The 14,059-nt window shown below is 46.9% G+C and overlaps 1 protein-coding gene across 1 annotated transcript; it reads right to left on the reverse strand.

Annotated features, from left to right (window-relative positions):
- Nucleotides 1–399: 399 nt before the first annotated feature.
- cdc42ep4b (CDC42 effector protein (Rho GTPase binding) 4b) lies at nucleotides 400–12,478 on the reverse strand. The gene is made up of 2 exons (XM_058068670.2): nucleotides 12,137–12,478; nucleotides 400–2,941 (listed from the first exon to the last, which is right to left on the reverse strand). Exon 2 carries the CDS (start codon nucleotides 2,815–2,817, stop codon nucleotides 1,825–1,827), a length of 993 nt encoding a protein of 330 aa, XP_057924653.2. The 5' UTR covers nucleotides 2,818–2,941; nucleotides 12,137–12,478; the 3' UTR covers nucleotides 400–1,824.
- Between the last annotated feature and the right edge of the window lie 1,581 nt (nucleotides 12,479–14,059).

Here is a 14,059-nt window from a genome sequence, read left to right on the forward strand (position 1 = left end):
GAGAGGAATTCATAAGTTATTCATAAAAAGGTCATATTATTTAAAAAAAATTTCATCCAAGAACTTTGATTAGCGATGCATCATGGCCTCCCAGCTCGGAGACCCGAGTTCAATTCCACCCTCGGCCGTCTCTGTGTGGAGTTTGCATGTTCTCCCCGTGCATGAATGAATGAATGAATGAATGAATGAACAAATGAGTGAATGAAACACCAAATCAATTTGTTTTTGGAATGTGGAAAATAAGTAAAACTGATGACAGAAATGTAAAAAGCAGCCATAACTTTATGAGAATGAAGTCAAAAATGTGATTCTAATGGATGTGATTATTACCAAAATAAAGGTGTCATGTTCCCAGGACAAATGTGGCATTTTAGTGGCAGCAGGAGGACACATTGGAGAGAAAATCATTTATTTTGACTATATTTTTGAAAATGTCTTTTTTGCCAAATGAAGGTGATGAAAATAAAATGCATGAAGATGATTTATGATGAAAAGTCGCATCGTGTGACTCTTTCCCCCCACTGGAGGGAAAGCTTATTTGGATGTTTGTGTTGAGGAAGAAGACCACCCGCTTGGATATCAGCAGTTTTATTGCAAGAAGGAAGGAAGGAAGGAAGGAAGGAAGGTGGAAGTAAACGTCCAAACATCTTCCAGCTCGCTTCTGCTTGGACTCATATCCTCGCAGACAACTTGGCAGCTTATTGCAAATTCACGCAAGAAACAAAGGAACGGCTGAGAGGCTTTTCACAGCATTTTGGTGCAATTTTGCATGATGATGAATCAAGTCGCCAGCCAAGGATTGGAATCATCCGCCAACACGTCATCTTGGGCCCTTTGACCTCCAAAAATAGACCATGACACGACGCTCCTGGTAGCCGTACAACCGCTAACACACATCCTGGATGCACAAACACATCTGACACGACATCAGGCACCCCCGGCAACATCATTGGGAACACAAGTCAGACTATCTAGACACTACTTTTCGTATAAAAACGTTACTTCATGGATACGTTCTATGCATTTTCAAAGGCAAGTTGCAGTTGGAGGAGACCAGATTCCCCCCTAAAAAACATATTCAAATCCTAAAATAACAATAATCCAAAAATATATTGCATTATTATTTCTATATATTTCCAAACCCCCCCGATTGTGGTTGTAGAAGCTGACCTTACATCAATCATTTTCCAATCATTCTAAGTCTGTCATGCCACCAAAGCTAAAGGAACTTAGCTTACTGCCTTTCTAGGCTAGGCTGTAGCTAACAGCAGCTAGAGCTGGAGAAAAGCCGAGTCGTGACGTCCAGGATACAGCAGCGAGAGCGTGCCGTGATGGCCAACAGATGGAAAGATGTGGTTGCAAAGCTGGAGCAGAAGAAAAGCAACTCCTTTGGATGCAAACGGGTCGAGGTTGCCATTTCGGATGGCGTAGGAAATGGAAACGCGTGTTTGTCGCCAAAGCTGGACGTCGGCGTACCTAATGTTGCAGCCAGCGAGGTGGCATCACGTGACCCCGGGAACGACCCCCAAGGAAAAGTCGCTGGCTTCTGATTGGCTGACTGGACTGTTGGCTTCCATTTTGGAAATGTCACATCCTTTACCGCCGCGTGGACGGCACTAGCAGTGCCAGCCAATCGTCTGCGGGTGTTAGTGAAGGCCTGGTTGTGAAGATGAGGTGAAGGTCAGAGGGATGGGGTGGATAAAGGGCTTTCCAAGTCCCATCCCATCCAAGCACACAGAGAGGAAAGTCAAAAAAGGCGCATATTTGTGGTCCGACGTTGGCGTATGTGTCGGGTTAGTGTTCTGAGTGGAAGCGGCGGAGGTCTCAGACTCTGATCTCATCGTCTTCGTCGTCCATGAAGGAGAAGTCCTCGTCGCCGTGTGGCGAGCTGTACTTGGCGCTGTCCGTGTCGCCGTCGCGGCGGAATCGGTGCAGGGTTTTCTCCTCGGCGGCCGAGCCGTCGCTGGACACGGAGCAGCTGTCTGGGCTGCGGTGGCGGTTCCGGGCGTGCGGCTCAGGGGTGTAGGGCGCCTCCACGGCTTCATGTCTGTACAAGGCACGGGGCGGCCTGGCGGGCGCCCGCTCCTCCGCGTCATCGTCATCGATGAGCGGGATGCGGGACGGCGAGGCGTGGCCTTCGCTTCCTTTGCCCTCCTCGTAGCCGAGGTCCGCATCCTCGTTGTCTTTCCTCTCCATCACGCTCAGGACGTCCCCCAGCATGGAGGGTCCCAAGTCAATATGGAAGGACATCATAGACTCGGCGTGCTTCATGCCGCCACCTTTGGGCACGGACGGCGGCAAGTCGCCCAGATGGCCAAAACTGCGCTCGTCAAACTCAGCGTCAAACGTGGCGATGGCGACGGCACCGTTCACCGGCTTGGTATCCACTTCCTCCAGCTTCTTCATGGGACTGGAGGACACGCTCTTTGCCAGGCGCCCGCCTCCATTACCCCCGTGTTGGTTGAGGTACGGCAAGGAAATGGCGTTTTTCACCAAGTTGGCCGAGCCGGCGGAAGGCACGGCGGCGTACTCGTACTTGTCCCCCCGGTTGACCGAATGGGAGCGCTTGCTGCCTCGGAAGGTGCGGGACAGAAGCCCAGACTTGGGACGCGGAGAGCTGCTCTTGGCGTCCCCGTCGGGGCCCTCCCCCGAGCGAGTGCTGAGGAAGGACGTGTCCCCGAAGGCGTCGCCGCCTCGCCCCACGTGCATGGTATGGCGGAAGTCCCCCAGCGGGGCGCTGATCATCTCCGCCGTCAGGTCGATCCGGGATCGCCGCTTGGACGGCTGGGAGTGGACCGGCTGCTTGAGGATGGGCATGGCGGACCGGCCCGGTGAGGAGGTGGGTCGCTTTTCTGGGACGCTCAGATGCTTTTTCACGGTTCTGTCAAAGAAGGTGCGAGCGTGTGGCCATCACCGTCCTCCTCCTGCCAATTCCATCCACCTGTGCAGGGACACACACACAATGTCACATCATCATGCCGTCCAGCTACATACTGCCACAGATACATTGCACACCTGTGCTAGTGAATAATATTCAGACTTTTTCTTCTCATATCACGACTTTATCCCCATAATATGACTTTATTCCCATAATATGATCACTTTACTCCCATAATATGATCACTTTCCGAGCTTGGGGTGTACATAAGGAGGCTCTTTTACCGTTTTTGATGAAGCCACGTTTTTGATGAAGCTTTGTGACCACTGACATTCCAGGTATTGACTATTCCCAGGAAGGGTACCCGTAGATGGACATTCCATGGGGAACTAGGACTCTTGAGGAGGACAACATTAACTTAATTGAGTGGATTGGGAAAGGATCTATGGGACATGGGTTTTGTTTTTGGTTAATCTGCAATAAAAAGACCTTTGAAGGAAAGGAGTTGTCACTTCGTTGGGCAGCCCTTGAACGCACCACTTCAGCCTTCCTTCCACACTGCCCCTGCTTCATGCATGAACACACCATCTGCACCTTTAACAGCACTCACAAGCCGCGGCCGCCAGAGGGCGACATCAGCCCACAGGAGGAGCGTTGCTGTCTAACTATTGAACCAAGGAGATTACGTCATTGAATGGCTTCCACATCAATTAACCTGCAGCCTTTATTTACCTCTGGCTTGTCATTCCTAACAATTATGTCAAAATATTGTTTCCCAACAAGAAATGAGGAATAATAATCATCATGTAGTATCGTGTTGCAATAGAAAAACCAAGTTGTACTACCAAGTAACATTTTATTACAATGAATTGGTAATACTAGCCAAATGTGGCCCGCAGGACAGTAGTTTGAGGCCCCCGCCTTGAAAGTTTAATGTTAGTGCGGCCCGCGCAAGTTTGATATGGATGCTGTATGGTATCATGTACCCAGAAAAAATTATTACGTTTGATTAATGTTCATGTTAAAGGTTAAATAACTGTTAATAGTTATCCTCCCTATCTGTGTGGAAGTGGTAAGTTTTTGGCTATTTAAGTTTAAAGGAAATAACTTGAAGGCTACCGTTTAGGTCGCTAGCTCTGTAGTTTGCGAGTTAGCATGTGTCTCAAGACCCTGCAGTTGCGCAATATGTTGTAAATAAAAAAAGTATAAATGTGACTATACTCGTGTTTTGTCATGTCTACAGGGCTCTAATAATGATGTTAATTTTAATCTGAAAAAAATAATTTGTCTACCCACCAACTATATGTGGTTTCTTGAGTTTTTATTATTTGCCGTTTTATTATTATTATTATATTTATTTATTACTGATTGATTGATTTTCTTTATTCTTGATTTGTTTATTTATTCTTCATCTTATTTTGTGCAGAAAAATAAACATTAATATATTTGAGAACAGTGGAATGTTTTATCAGAGCTTTTATTGTAGAAAATCAGAACCAAAGCACTGAAAACGTTTGTATATTTTTGTGTTTTTAAATGCGTTTTTTTTTTGAAAACCTGGTGCGGCCCAGCCTTGCCCAGACCCTAGCTCCAGTGGCCCCCAAGTAAATTGAGTTTGAGACCCCTGATGTAGAGTATATACCGTGTATGTATAGATATATAGTATATACCGTCTGAGCAGAGCTTTACTAAATAGCCAAGGTGCCTGTTCTGAAATCTGGCCCTCACTGGGGGCCTGGTGGGTGACATGAGCGCAAATGAGGTCAAAGAATGAAAATGAAAGATGATGATGATGAGGTGGTGTGAGCTTGCCAGATGGTTACATAAGCATGTGACCCGGCCTAGGCGCTGATGAGGTGACAGGACCATGAACGATTCAGGGCGGCTCGTGTTGCCTGCCCGCCGGGTGACGTCACAGCCAGCGGCGTCACGTGATCCGGCACCGACTTTCCCCGGCGATGCTCCAGCCTGCCGGCGGTTGCTTTCGTTTCTTCCCAACGTTGCCGTGACTCCACTGGGGGCAACCACACCCCCCACGCTGGTGACGGGGCTTGGAGCAGACAAACCTGGGCTTTATGTGACCTTGAAGGTCTCCATTGTGGGCCCACATTGACATGCAAATGAGGCTGGCCGCTATCAGCGGGGTGACAATGGCTGACAGAAACGTCAGCACAATTTCATTTGTCACCAGTTGACCGGCGGCCAGCCCAGCACAGCTCACATTCCCACGCTAGATGGAGCGCTCCGAGGGGGGTTGTTTGTTGAAAAACATCAAGTCCAAGCTAAACGTCACAGAGTGATGGACTGAACACCCCTGCTGTGAACTACGATACAAATACAAAGCAGCGTAAACATTCTACTTAAGATGGTAGTAGTCTACATTGGCCAGTAGGTGTCGCCAGAACAGGCCCTTTGTGTCGGTTGAAATGATCACACAATAACACAAACTCATCATCATAAAGGTAACAGGGGGCCATCATCCATGACCAGCTAAAACCCAACTTGGACCCCCCAACAGCACTTCCTGTCCACCTGACACTAGGTCCCCCCTGCAGGGGACACACATGTCTGAAAGGCCTATTTATATATCTGCTATATTGGCGAATGAGAGTGTAAAGTTGTTTAAAGCCACCATTACAACAATGACGAGACAATAGCCACCACAGGAAGTACGCTGTCCACAACAAAAACATGAAGTATTCCGTCTATTCATATTGAATCCTACTTAGTGGAAATGGATTTATTTCAGCCGGGTGTGGAACCAATGAAACAAAGCATTATGATATGTTTAGCATGTGGCAACCACAAGCAATGTTTTGTTTTGTTTTTGTACTTCCTGCTGCACTACCTGTTTTACCTGTCCTACTTCTGTCTGGAGAAACTTGGTCTGACGCAAGGCAAAAGTATCTGTGGCAGGTCATGAAGGGAAACATTTGGAATGGGCGTGACTCATAAGGGAACAGGTCTAGCGGGTGACTGGTGGAGCGTTGGTGTCAGGTATGTACAAACATGACTGCACTTCATACAGTATGTGGGGGCTCACGTTCAAACGGATGATGACAAGACACCAGTTGGCGTGTACGAGCCTCAGGGCACGGGCACGCTTGGACGGTCCAAGCGAAGCCGTCATTCACTGGCAAGCTGTTCTCAATCCTGCTCCAAAACTCATTTGGCAACTTTCCCCAGCACCACCTGACTGTGGGGTGTACAAAAAAGTGTCAGGCTGCAAAATGATTTCTCTGCTTTCCAGCAAAGCGGCCCTTTTATAAAGCTGTTACTCCTGCATGACTGGACAAAGTGTTTACTGGGAGGCCTGCTACGCTGCCATGGCGCTACGCTGCCGTACTGCTAGGCTGTCGTGCCGCTATGCTGCTATGGTGCTATACTGGCACACTGCTATGCTGCCATGCTTTGACGTTGACATGCCGCAACACTGGTACGTTGACATGCCGCTATGCTGCCATGCCGCTAGGCCGTCACGCTTTTACGTTGACATGTCGCTATACCGCCATGCTGATACGTTGACACGCTGCACTCGGGCCAAAAAGGAAGCTAACAAAACAGAGAATTATCCCCTTTCTGGGCCATAAAATCCTCATTAGCCTCCCAAAAAGGTCTGAGTAAATCCATTTTTATGAGAGTTTCTTATTGGACAGAAACAAAGTCATAGCGTCCAGCAGGTCCCAGATCAGATTATGCAGGACAAGCTTGGAGGTTGGTTTGAGGGGCACTGGGGGTGGTTCTTTCCCTGCTAAGGGGACAGTGGTGGGGTTGTGCGCCGATGTGTGTGTGTGTGGGCATCGCCATGGGGGTTTTGCAAAGGGAGAGCATTCATGTCATGTGAGGCCCCCGTAGGGGGTTGGGGAGGGGGGGTGATGAAGGACCCGGGCCAAGTCATTGAATTAACTAACCGAGCTGCTGAAACACCAAAACTACATCAGAATGAATCCCTGTCCACATCTGAATAAATGGTGGGTTTGTAGAATGTGCTGCAAGCCAATAAAGATGGTTGTAAATAATAATAATATACTCTACAGTTCATGTCATGACCCCTCCCTGGGGTGACATTTATCATGCTTGCAACGAAATGTATTTACTGTGAAGCAGTTAGGGTGTGCTGAGCTAGCAGGTAGAGAAAGAACACTAGAGGATGGAGCCACCAAAATCCAGTTTAGCAGAGAGGATAGAACCAGCAACATCCAGGCTAGCCGAGGGGATGGACTCAGCAACATCCAGTCTCACAGAGAGGACGGAACCAGCAACATCCAGTCTCGCAGAGAGGACAGAACCAGCAACATCCAGTCTCGCAGAGGGGACAGAACCAACAACATCCAGTCTCGCAGAGAGGACAGAACCAGCAACATCCAGTCTTGCAGAGAGGACAGAACCAGCAACATCCAGTCCAGCAGAGAGGAGAGAACCAGTAACATCCAGTCCAGCAGAGAGGACGGAACCAGCAACATCCAGTCTTGCAGAGAGGACAGAACCAACAACATCCACTCTCGCAGAGAGGACAGAACCAGCAACATCCTGTCTCGCAGAGAGGACAGAACCAGTAACATCCAGTCCAGCAGAGAGGACAGAACCAGCAACATCCAGTCTCGCAGAGAGGACAGAACCAACAACATCCACTCTCGCAGAGAGGACAGAACCAACAACATCCACTCTCGCAGAGAGGACAGAGCCAGCAACATCCAGTCTCGCAGAGAGGACAGAGCCAGCAACATCCAGTCTCGCAGAGAGGACAGAACCAACAACATCCACTCTCAAAGAGAGGACAGAACCAGCAACATCCAGTCTCGCAGATAGTCCCAGTTGCCACCTGTCTCTCTTTCTCAAGCCTTTTCTTCTCCTTACGTTTCAGATCAACATTTGCAATGAAGGTCTTGTTCTTCCCCTCCCTGTGTGTCTTCAGCTGCCATTTTTCACTAGCGACACAGGAAGCCAATAGTTCACTCAGCAGAGAACACTGCTCCCTAGCACTTTGGTGGAGAACTGCTGGGCACATGCTCGGCAACACTGATGTACCGCATGGAAACAAACTGTCTGGAGCCTCAGCAGGGGGCCAACGGACCCACTACCATACATTCAGTGATAGCTAACGTTACTAGCTCAAGTTTGCCAAATTGCTATCATTATGTTGCATGGGCGTAGCTTATGTTCTCAAAGCAGGAAGAGGCGGATGGAAAATGCTGGCGGTACGTTTAGACCTTTCTAGGCATGGGGGGAACCCACCACGTGCACTGTGCATGGACAGTCCTTTTCGCCGCTCACGGCCATCCCATGCTATGTCATGGTTCCAATATTGCTCCCTTTCAAACGTAACGAATGAGGGCTGGGTGACTGTGGCCTAATATCCACAAATGCTGACAGTCAAGCTGTATGTAGGACTACCATCACCAGACATGACTAACAGATCTTGGCTTCCCAAGGGGGGGCTAAGCCAATGAATGGAAACAATCAGCTCCTGACATGCAACTACACCACCTGTATCTTGGGATAGGCTCAAACCACCCAAATGAGCGTAAGTGGCATAGAAAATGGCTGGATGAAACTCACATTTACAAGTGCACCTGAATGTGTTTTTGTCCATAGGCTACTGCTGTCTGATGATGGTTAAACTTTGCCTTTCAGTGTGGTATGAAATGGTCACAGCACCGTGGCAGGACAAAGAGCATTCCAACAACAGCATGCCAGCATCAGACTGGAATCAAAGATCCTCCATGTAGGATGACTCCTCGTCTGTTTATCATTATTTAAAGCTTCAGGTTCACAAAGATACGGTATAAATATAAAGGGTTATGTTGGTGGCTGATATGGAGTGGTTTCTCTGTCCAGCTTCCCGACTGCGTTCTAAATGCCTTCTTAAGTTTAGAATAAGTACATTGGAGAGGCTAATTAGTTAGCCCGCTAGCTATACTAGTTGTGGTTATGTTCCTGTAGCCTGTGAAACCTGATATAAATAAAGAATAATAGTGGTGTAAAAGTGACTATAGGGCTGTTATTTCATGTCTACAGGGCTCTAATAATGGTATTTACAAAGTCATAAACAGGTTTTAAATATCCCATTTACGTAACTCATTGACATAAATAATGGGGCCATGTCTCATAGAAAGGTTTCCACCCAGGGACTTGGTCCGCTTAAGGCCAGAGTGGGGTTCTCTGCAGTAACTTGCATGCCGTCTTTTTGCACTTCCAAGAAATCTTCCCATGCTAAACGGTTAGCGCCTGGCGTCCTTGGAGAGCCAATGCACAGCCTGATGACTTTATTCTTTCCAAATGAGCAGCAGATGTGGAGCAACAAGCTAGCATCATCCCCTGCACTGAAATGTACGTAGCAAGCACAATAGTAGTGATCACCCCGCCAACAAAGTACATGACAAGTCTGTGGGAGTTTCCAGCGTCCCCCCCCCCCACCCCATTCAAGCCAGTACGTACTGGCTCTTTCCAGAGCAAAGCATGATGAGATCATGGGGCAGCCAGCCAGCAGCCTCACTGCACCGACGACTGGGAGGCTGACACGGCTCCTCGTCTGCTTCTCGTCTGCTTCTCGTCTTTATTGACCAATAACCTGAGGCCAGGCCCAACCTGACTAACCTTTGGCTGGGGGGGGGGGGGTGGTCAAAGGGCAACAAGCGTTGTTTCATACTGTACACAGGAATAATAAACACAACTTCAACCAGCAGCCCGGGGGCCTTTTTGGTTGTTTCTAAACGGCCCCAGGCACTACAGTTTCATTCACTGGATAAATCAATCAGCAGTATGTCACAAGAATACATTCAACATTGAGAGAAAATAACTTGGAATCTGGGCTGCACGGCGGTCGAGTTGTTAGCGCGCAGACCGATGTTCAATTCCATCTTCGGCCATCTCTGTGTGGATTTTCTCCGGGGACTCGCTAACTGAAAATGGACAAAATTCTTATATTGTAGGTAGCATGCCTGTTTTATGAGGACTTCATGGAATTAAAGTAAAAACCCATTTCAAGGGGAAAAAAAGGTCATGCTACCCCAATTGAGTTGTTGAGTGTCTGCACAGTGATGTGCATCGTGCCTGTTACGGAACAAGTTTACCAAGTAACTTTAGATACAAACCAAAATAGAGGCCAGCTAAAGTAAACCTAATAAAGCGGGGGCATTGTGACAAGTGTCAACTTCCCAATTGCACCGTGTAAAATGACGCACAGCTCAGCTCCTCTGTGGCTGCTGCTTGTGGTCCAGGGAGGGGCGTCGCTCTGTGATTGGCCAATCAATCACAGATCGTGACTAGTGAATACATAATGAGCATTTTCTTTAAACACGAATACGAATAATGACAAAATGTATTCCTTTCATACTCGTACCCAGCAAAATGCATTATCCGTATCGGAAAGTCGTTTATAATGAGTATCTGGCTCATCCCTACTAATTATTAGGATTGGTGATATTTTTACAGAGCATTATAGCAGGAAAATGACATATGGGTATGAATGATAAATATAAACAAGCCAATTGATGACTGTGTGTCATGGCGGACTTTATTGGTCAATAAAATGAATGAAATGCTGTCATGGAGAGGAAAAGGGACGTTTGTGGGGGGAAGGATTTACTCGGCGGACCGCTCAACTGCTCATACTAACTTTTTGAGTATGCAGTGTGTCTACACTGGCAGTATGCGAGAAGTTCCCGGATGCATACTGCATTCGCCAAAAATGTTGAGTATGTATCATCAGCTTTACTACTCACACTTAAATTACCCAGGATGCAACGCGATGTTATGTCACTGGGACGAGATCAGTCCAAACAGCGGAGTCAAGCAGGATATATTGCGAGTTCTTTGGTTCTTGTTTTCAAAGTAAAAGCAGTGATTTATCACTATGGTTTTGTGAAGTGCGTTGCTCTCTTTGGCTAGCTTAAATTTTGTCAAATTAGTCTGAACTAAATTGTAAACGGTTGGTATTTGGACAAATAAATGGCACACTCAGGATCTAAACGACCACTTTCTTGCCTGATTTTTTAAAAAATCTCAATAAAGTGAAGTCAGCTTCAGTCTGTCGATTTTGGCTCCGGTAGGAGCGCAATCCATTGTGGGTTATCATGTAGTACACTGTAGTGTAAACGCTTTGCATACTGTCTGATGGATTGAGTACACCGTATGTATAGTATGGACATGGAAGTATGTAGTAGTTAGCATGCGGTTTCAAACACAGCCAAAATCTCTAAACACTAAACCGCCTCCTCCCCAACTGAACAATTTGAAATGGTAATAAACACCGGCAACGCTAGCTCAGTTTAGCATGATAGGGTGCTTGTGTGTGCGTCTCCTCACCTCTTTCATGTAAGGTGAACATTGTTTTCATGTATACATATACTTTTTACTGCTTTCCTTCATTGATGCTTTGCCTGAGGTTTTCCTATAGACCTAATTGTTTGACTTTAAAAGCCAGTGTACTCTTTTACTGCCTTGGTGGGCTCATGATTTTGAAAGAAAAACAGTCTATAAAATGTATTGTTATGTAGATCATTAGTAAGGTGCACACTCAGGCCACCCAAGCATCCTGTGTACTCGGTAGCTTAAAAGTGTGCAGCGTGCTGTAAAACACATCAACCCTAGGTGCTGTGAATATATGTGGATGGATTCTCGTCTGCTTTCCAAGTTACATAATAGTGTGTGTGTGTGTGTGTTGCTCCTCAAGAGAGGTCTGCCTTCCTTTCCATCTGCTTGGGATTAAATCACGTCCTCTACTAACAGTAGTACTGCACTTTCTACTGCATACAGTATCCTTTACATACATATATTTATATATATATATACAAACAGTACACGAGGAAAATATTATTAACGCTAAACATCAAGTGGCAGTTGTGGGTCACTTGTATTTCATAGTAGTAGAATAAAAGAAAGTATATTTTGGTGCCAAAGGTGCTGCTTTATCTTTGCCCTTTGTAACGCGCGTCCGTTGGTGACGTCACTGCTCGCTCAATCAACGCTCTTTCTGTTATTATTATTATTACCATTATTATTGTTGTTACTTGACGACATGAATGATGGCGGTCACAATCCTGTAATATGGTAAAAAAAAACTGTGCTCGGACTCGTGTTGGGGTAAGGGGGGGTTCATTGTTGGGACGGGACGGACTACTCTCGGCGCATTAGAATGGGACGTTAAAACATCTTATTAAATCATTTAATCTTAAAAATCTTAAAACATAATTCCGGACACTTTGGCTGAAAGGCTGCCACAAATAAGCACCAGGTACAATCAGTAAGAGTTCTTACCGTCAAGGCGCTCCGAAAAAGACCAGGGAGTTCTACCGGGTGTAGTCCACAATTTGTGCCCGCATAAGCAAGAAGCAAAGAGGGGAGAATCCGATCCAAGACGGTCCTCGGCTCTCGGCGGTGGAAGATCGGCTTGTTGTGTCTGTGCGTCCGTCCAAGTCTCTTAGTGTGTGTGTGTGTGTGTGTGACAGAGGCGCCCGTCCCACGCCGAGGGGGCGAGCACCAACCTCTTCCTGCTACGTCAACATGGCGGCCCTCCACAGCCTATCAGCTAACATGGAGGTAACGTCAACACACACACACACTTTTAGCAAAACAAACACCACTCCAACTATCTTTTGTCAAGCTTGTACCCCAAACAAAGACGTTAAGCTGTATTATTTATGCTTCTTAGTACGTTACTAGTATTAGGAAGTTAGCTGGCTTTAGCACAGAGGCTGTGTGTCTTAGCATTTTGAGTGCATTAAGTGCGTTCCAGGCGGATGTACGACAGTGCACTCTCAGTACCCGGATGTTGCACTCGCCACGCCCCCGACGAGGAGTGCACCTTCACCCGTTAAGACACCAGTTGGAACAACTCCATTAAAATTGACAACTTTCGTCTATAACTTTGAGTATATTTAATTATATTATTCTATCCACACACATATCTTAGCTGCTGCTTTCCACTGGGGAGACCTTGTTTAGGGAGGACTGGCTTAATAAGAAATGCTGCTGCCACCTACAGGAAAGGAGTGGAACGGCATCAAGCTCCGAGTGGGACTCTGTCTCTTGTGCTATCTAATGCTATCTTGTCGGCTTTTTTCCTACCTCCCAGTCAGCAGATGATGGACCTGATCAGGTCCTCCAATCCCGACCCTCTCCCCTCTTATCACACCTCCCTGTCTACCGGTACCATTCCCCCTTCTCTTAAATTGGCCTCAGTCACTCCAATACTCAAAAAACCCGGTCTGATCCCCATGTTCTAAATAACGACCGGCCAATATCAAACCTTCTGTTTATCTCCAAGCGACCATTGTTGCTGCTCAACTCCAGGACCATCTACCAACTAACAATCTCTTGGAGCCCTGTCAGTCAGGTTGTGGTCCCCATCACAGTACTGAAACATCACCCATTCATATGATCAATGACCTCCTCCTTGCAGCTGATTCGGGTCTTCTCTCCATTCTCGTCCTCCTTGACCTTAGCACAGCATTCCATACCATTTCCCACACTGTCCTCCTGGATCGTTTAGCCTCCATTGGGCTCTCTGGCACAGCCCTCCAATGGTTTTATTCCTACACTTTATTCAAAGTCATAATGTCATATCCTCATGCCAACCAATCACTCACGGTGTCCCCCAAGGTTCAGTCCTCGGTCCCCTACTTTTTATCATTTATGCTCTTCCCTTTGGTAACATTTTTCATTCTTTTGGCCTCCACTTTCTTTACTATGCTGATGACACCCGGATCTCTTTCTAAACTAAGCCCTACTAAGTCCTTACTGACTGTCTTCAAGCCATCAATAACTGGATATCCATCAACATAGTCAAACTCAATGGTTCTTCTTGTAGGCTCTAAGTCAGGGGTCTCAAACTCGCGGCCCGCGGGCCGCATTTGGCCCGCGGGCCGCGAGTTTGAGGCCCCCACCTTGATACCAAAGTTTAATGTTGAAATGACAGCTTAAAGCTGTGTGCACACCGGACACAATTAACATGATTTTGCCCTGCCCATACTGTTACCCTACCCTGTTACCCCTCCCTGTTTTGCTTTGGATTAGCAATGAAGCTAAAGGCTTATGACGCTGGGTACAAATAAATACAGGAAATGATTTGGAATAAAACGGAAAATACACGTCAAGATAAAGCATCTCATCAAACATGTTGTTAAAGTTACGACGCTGCTCCCAGATGGAACTGAGTACGATGCTAACTTGCTAATTGGG

The sequence above is a fragment of the Doryrhamphus excisus genome, linkage group LG2 (genome assembly GCF_037039965.1).
Source record: "Doryrhamphus excisus strain RoL-2023G ecotype Guam linkage group LG2, RoL_Dexc_Guam_v1.1, whole genome shotgun sequence".
Classification (NCBI taxonomy): domain Eukaryota; kingdom Metazoa; phylum Chordata; class Actinopteri; order Syngnathiformes; family Syngnathidae; genus Doryrhamphus; species Doryrhamphus excisus.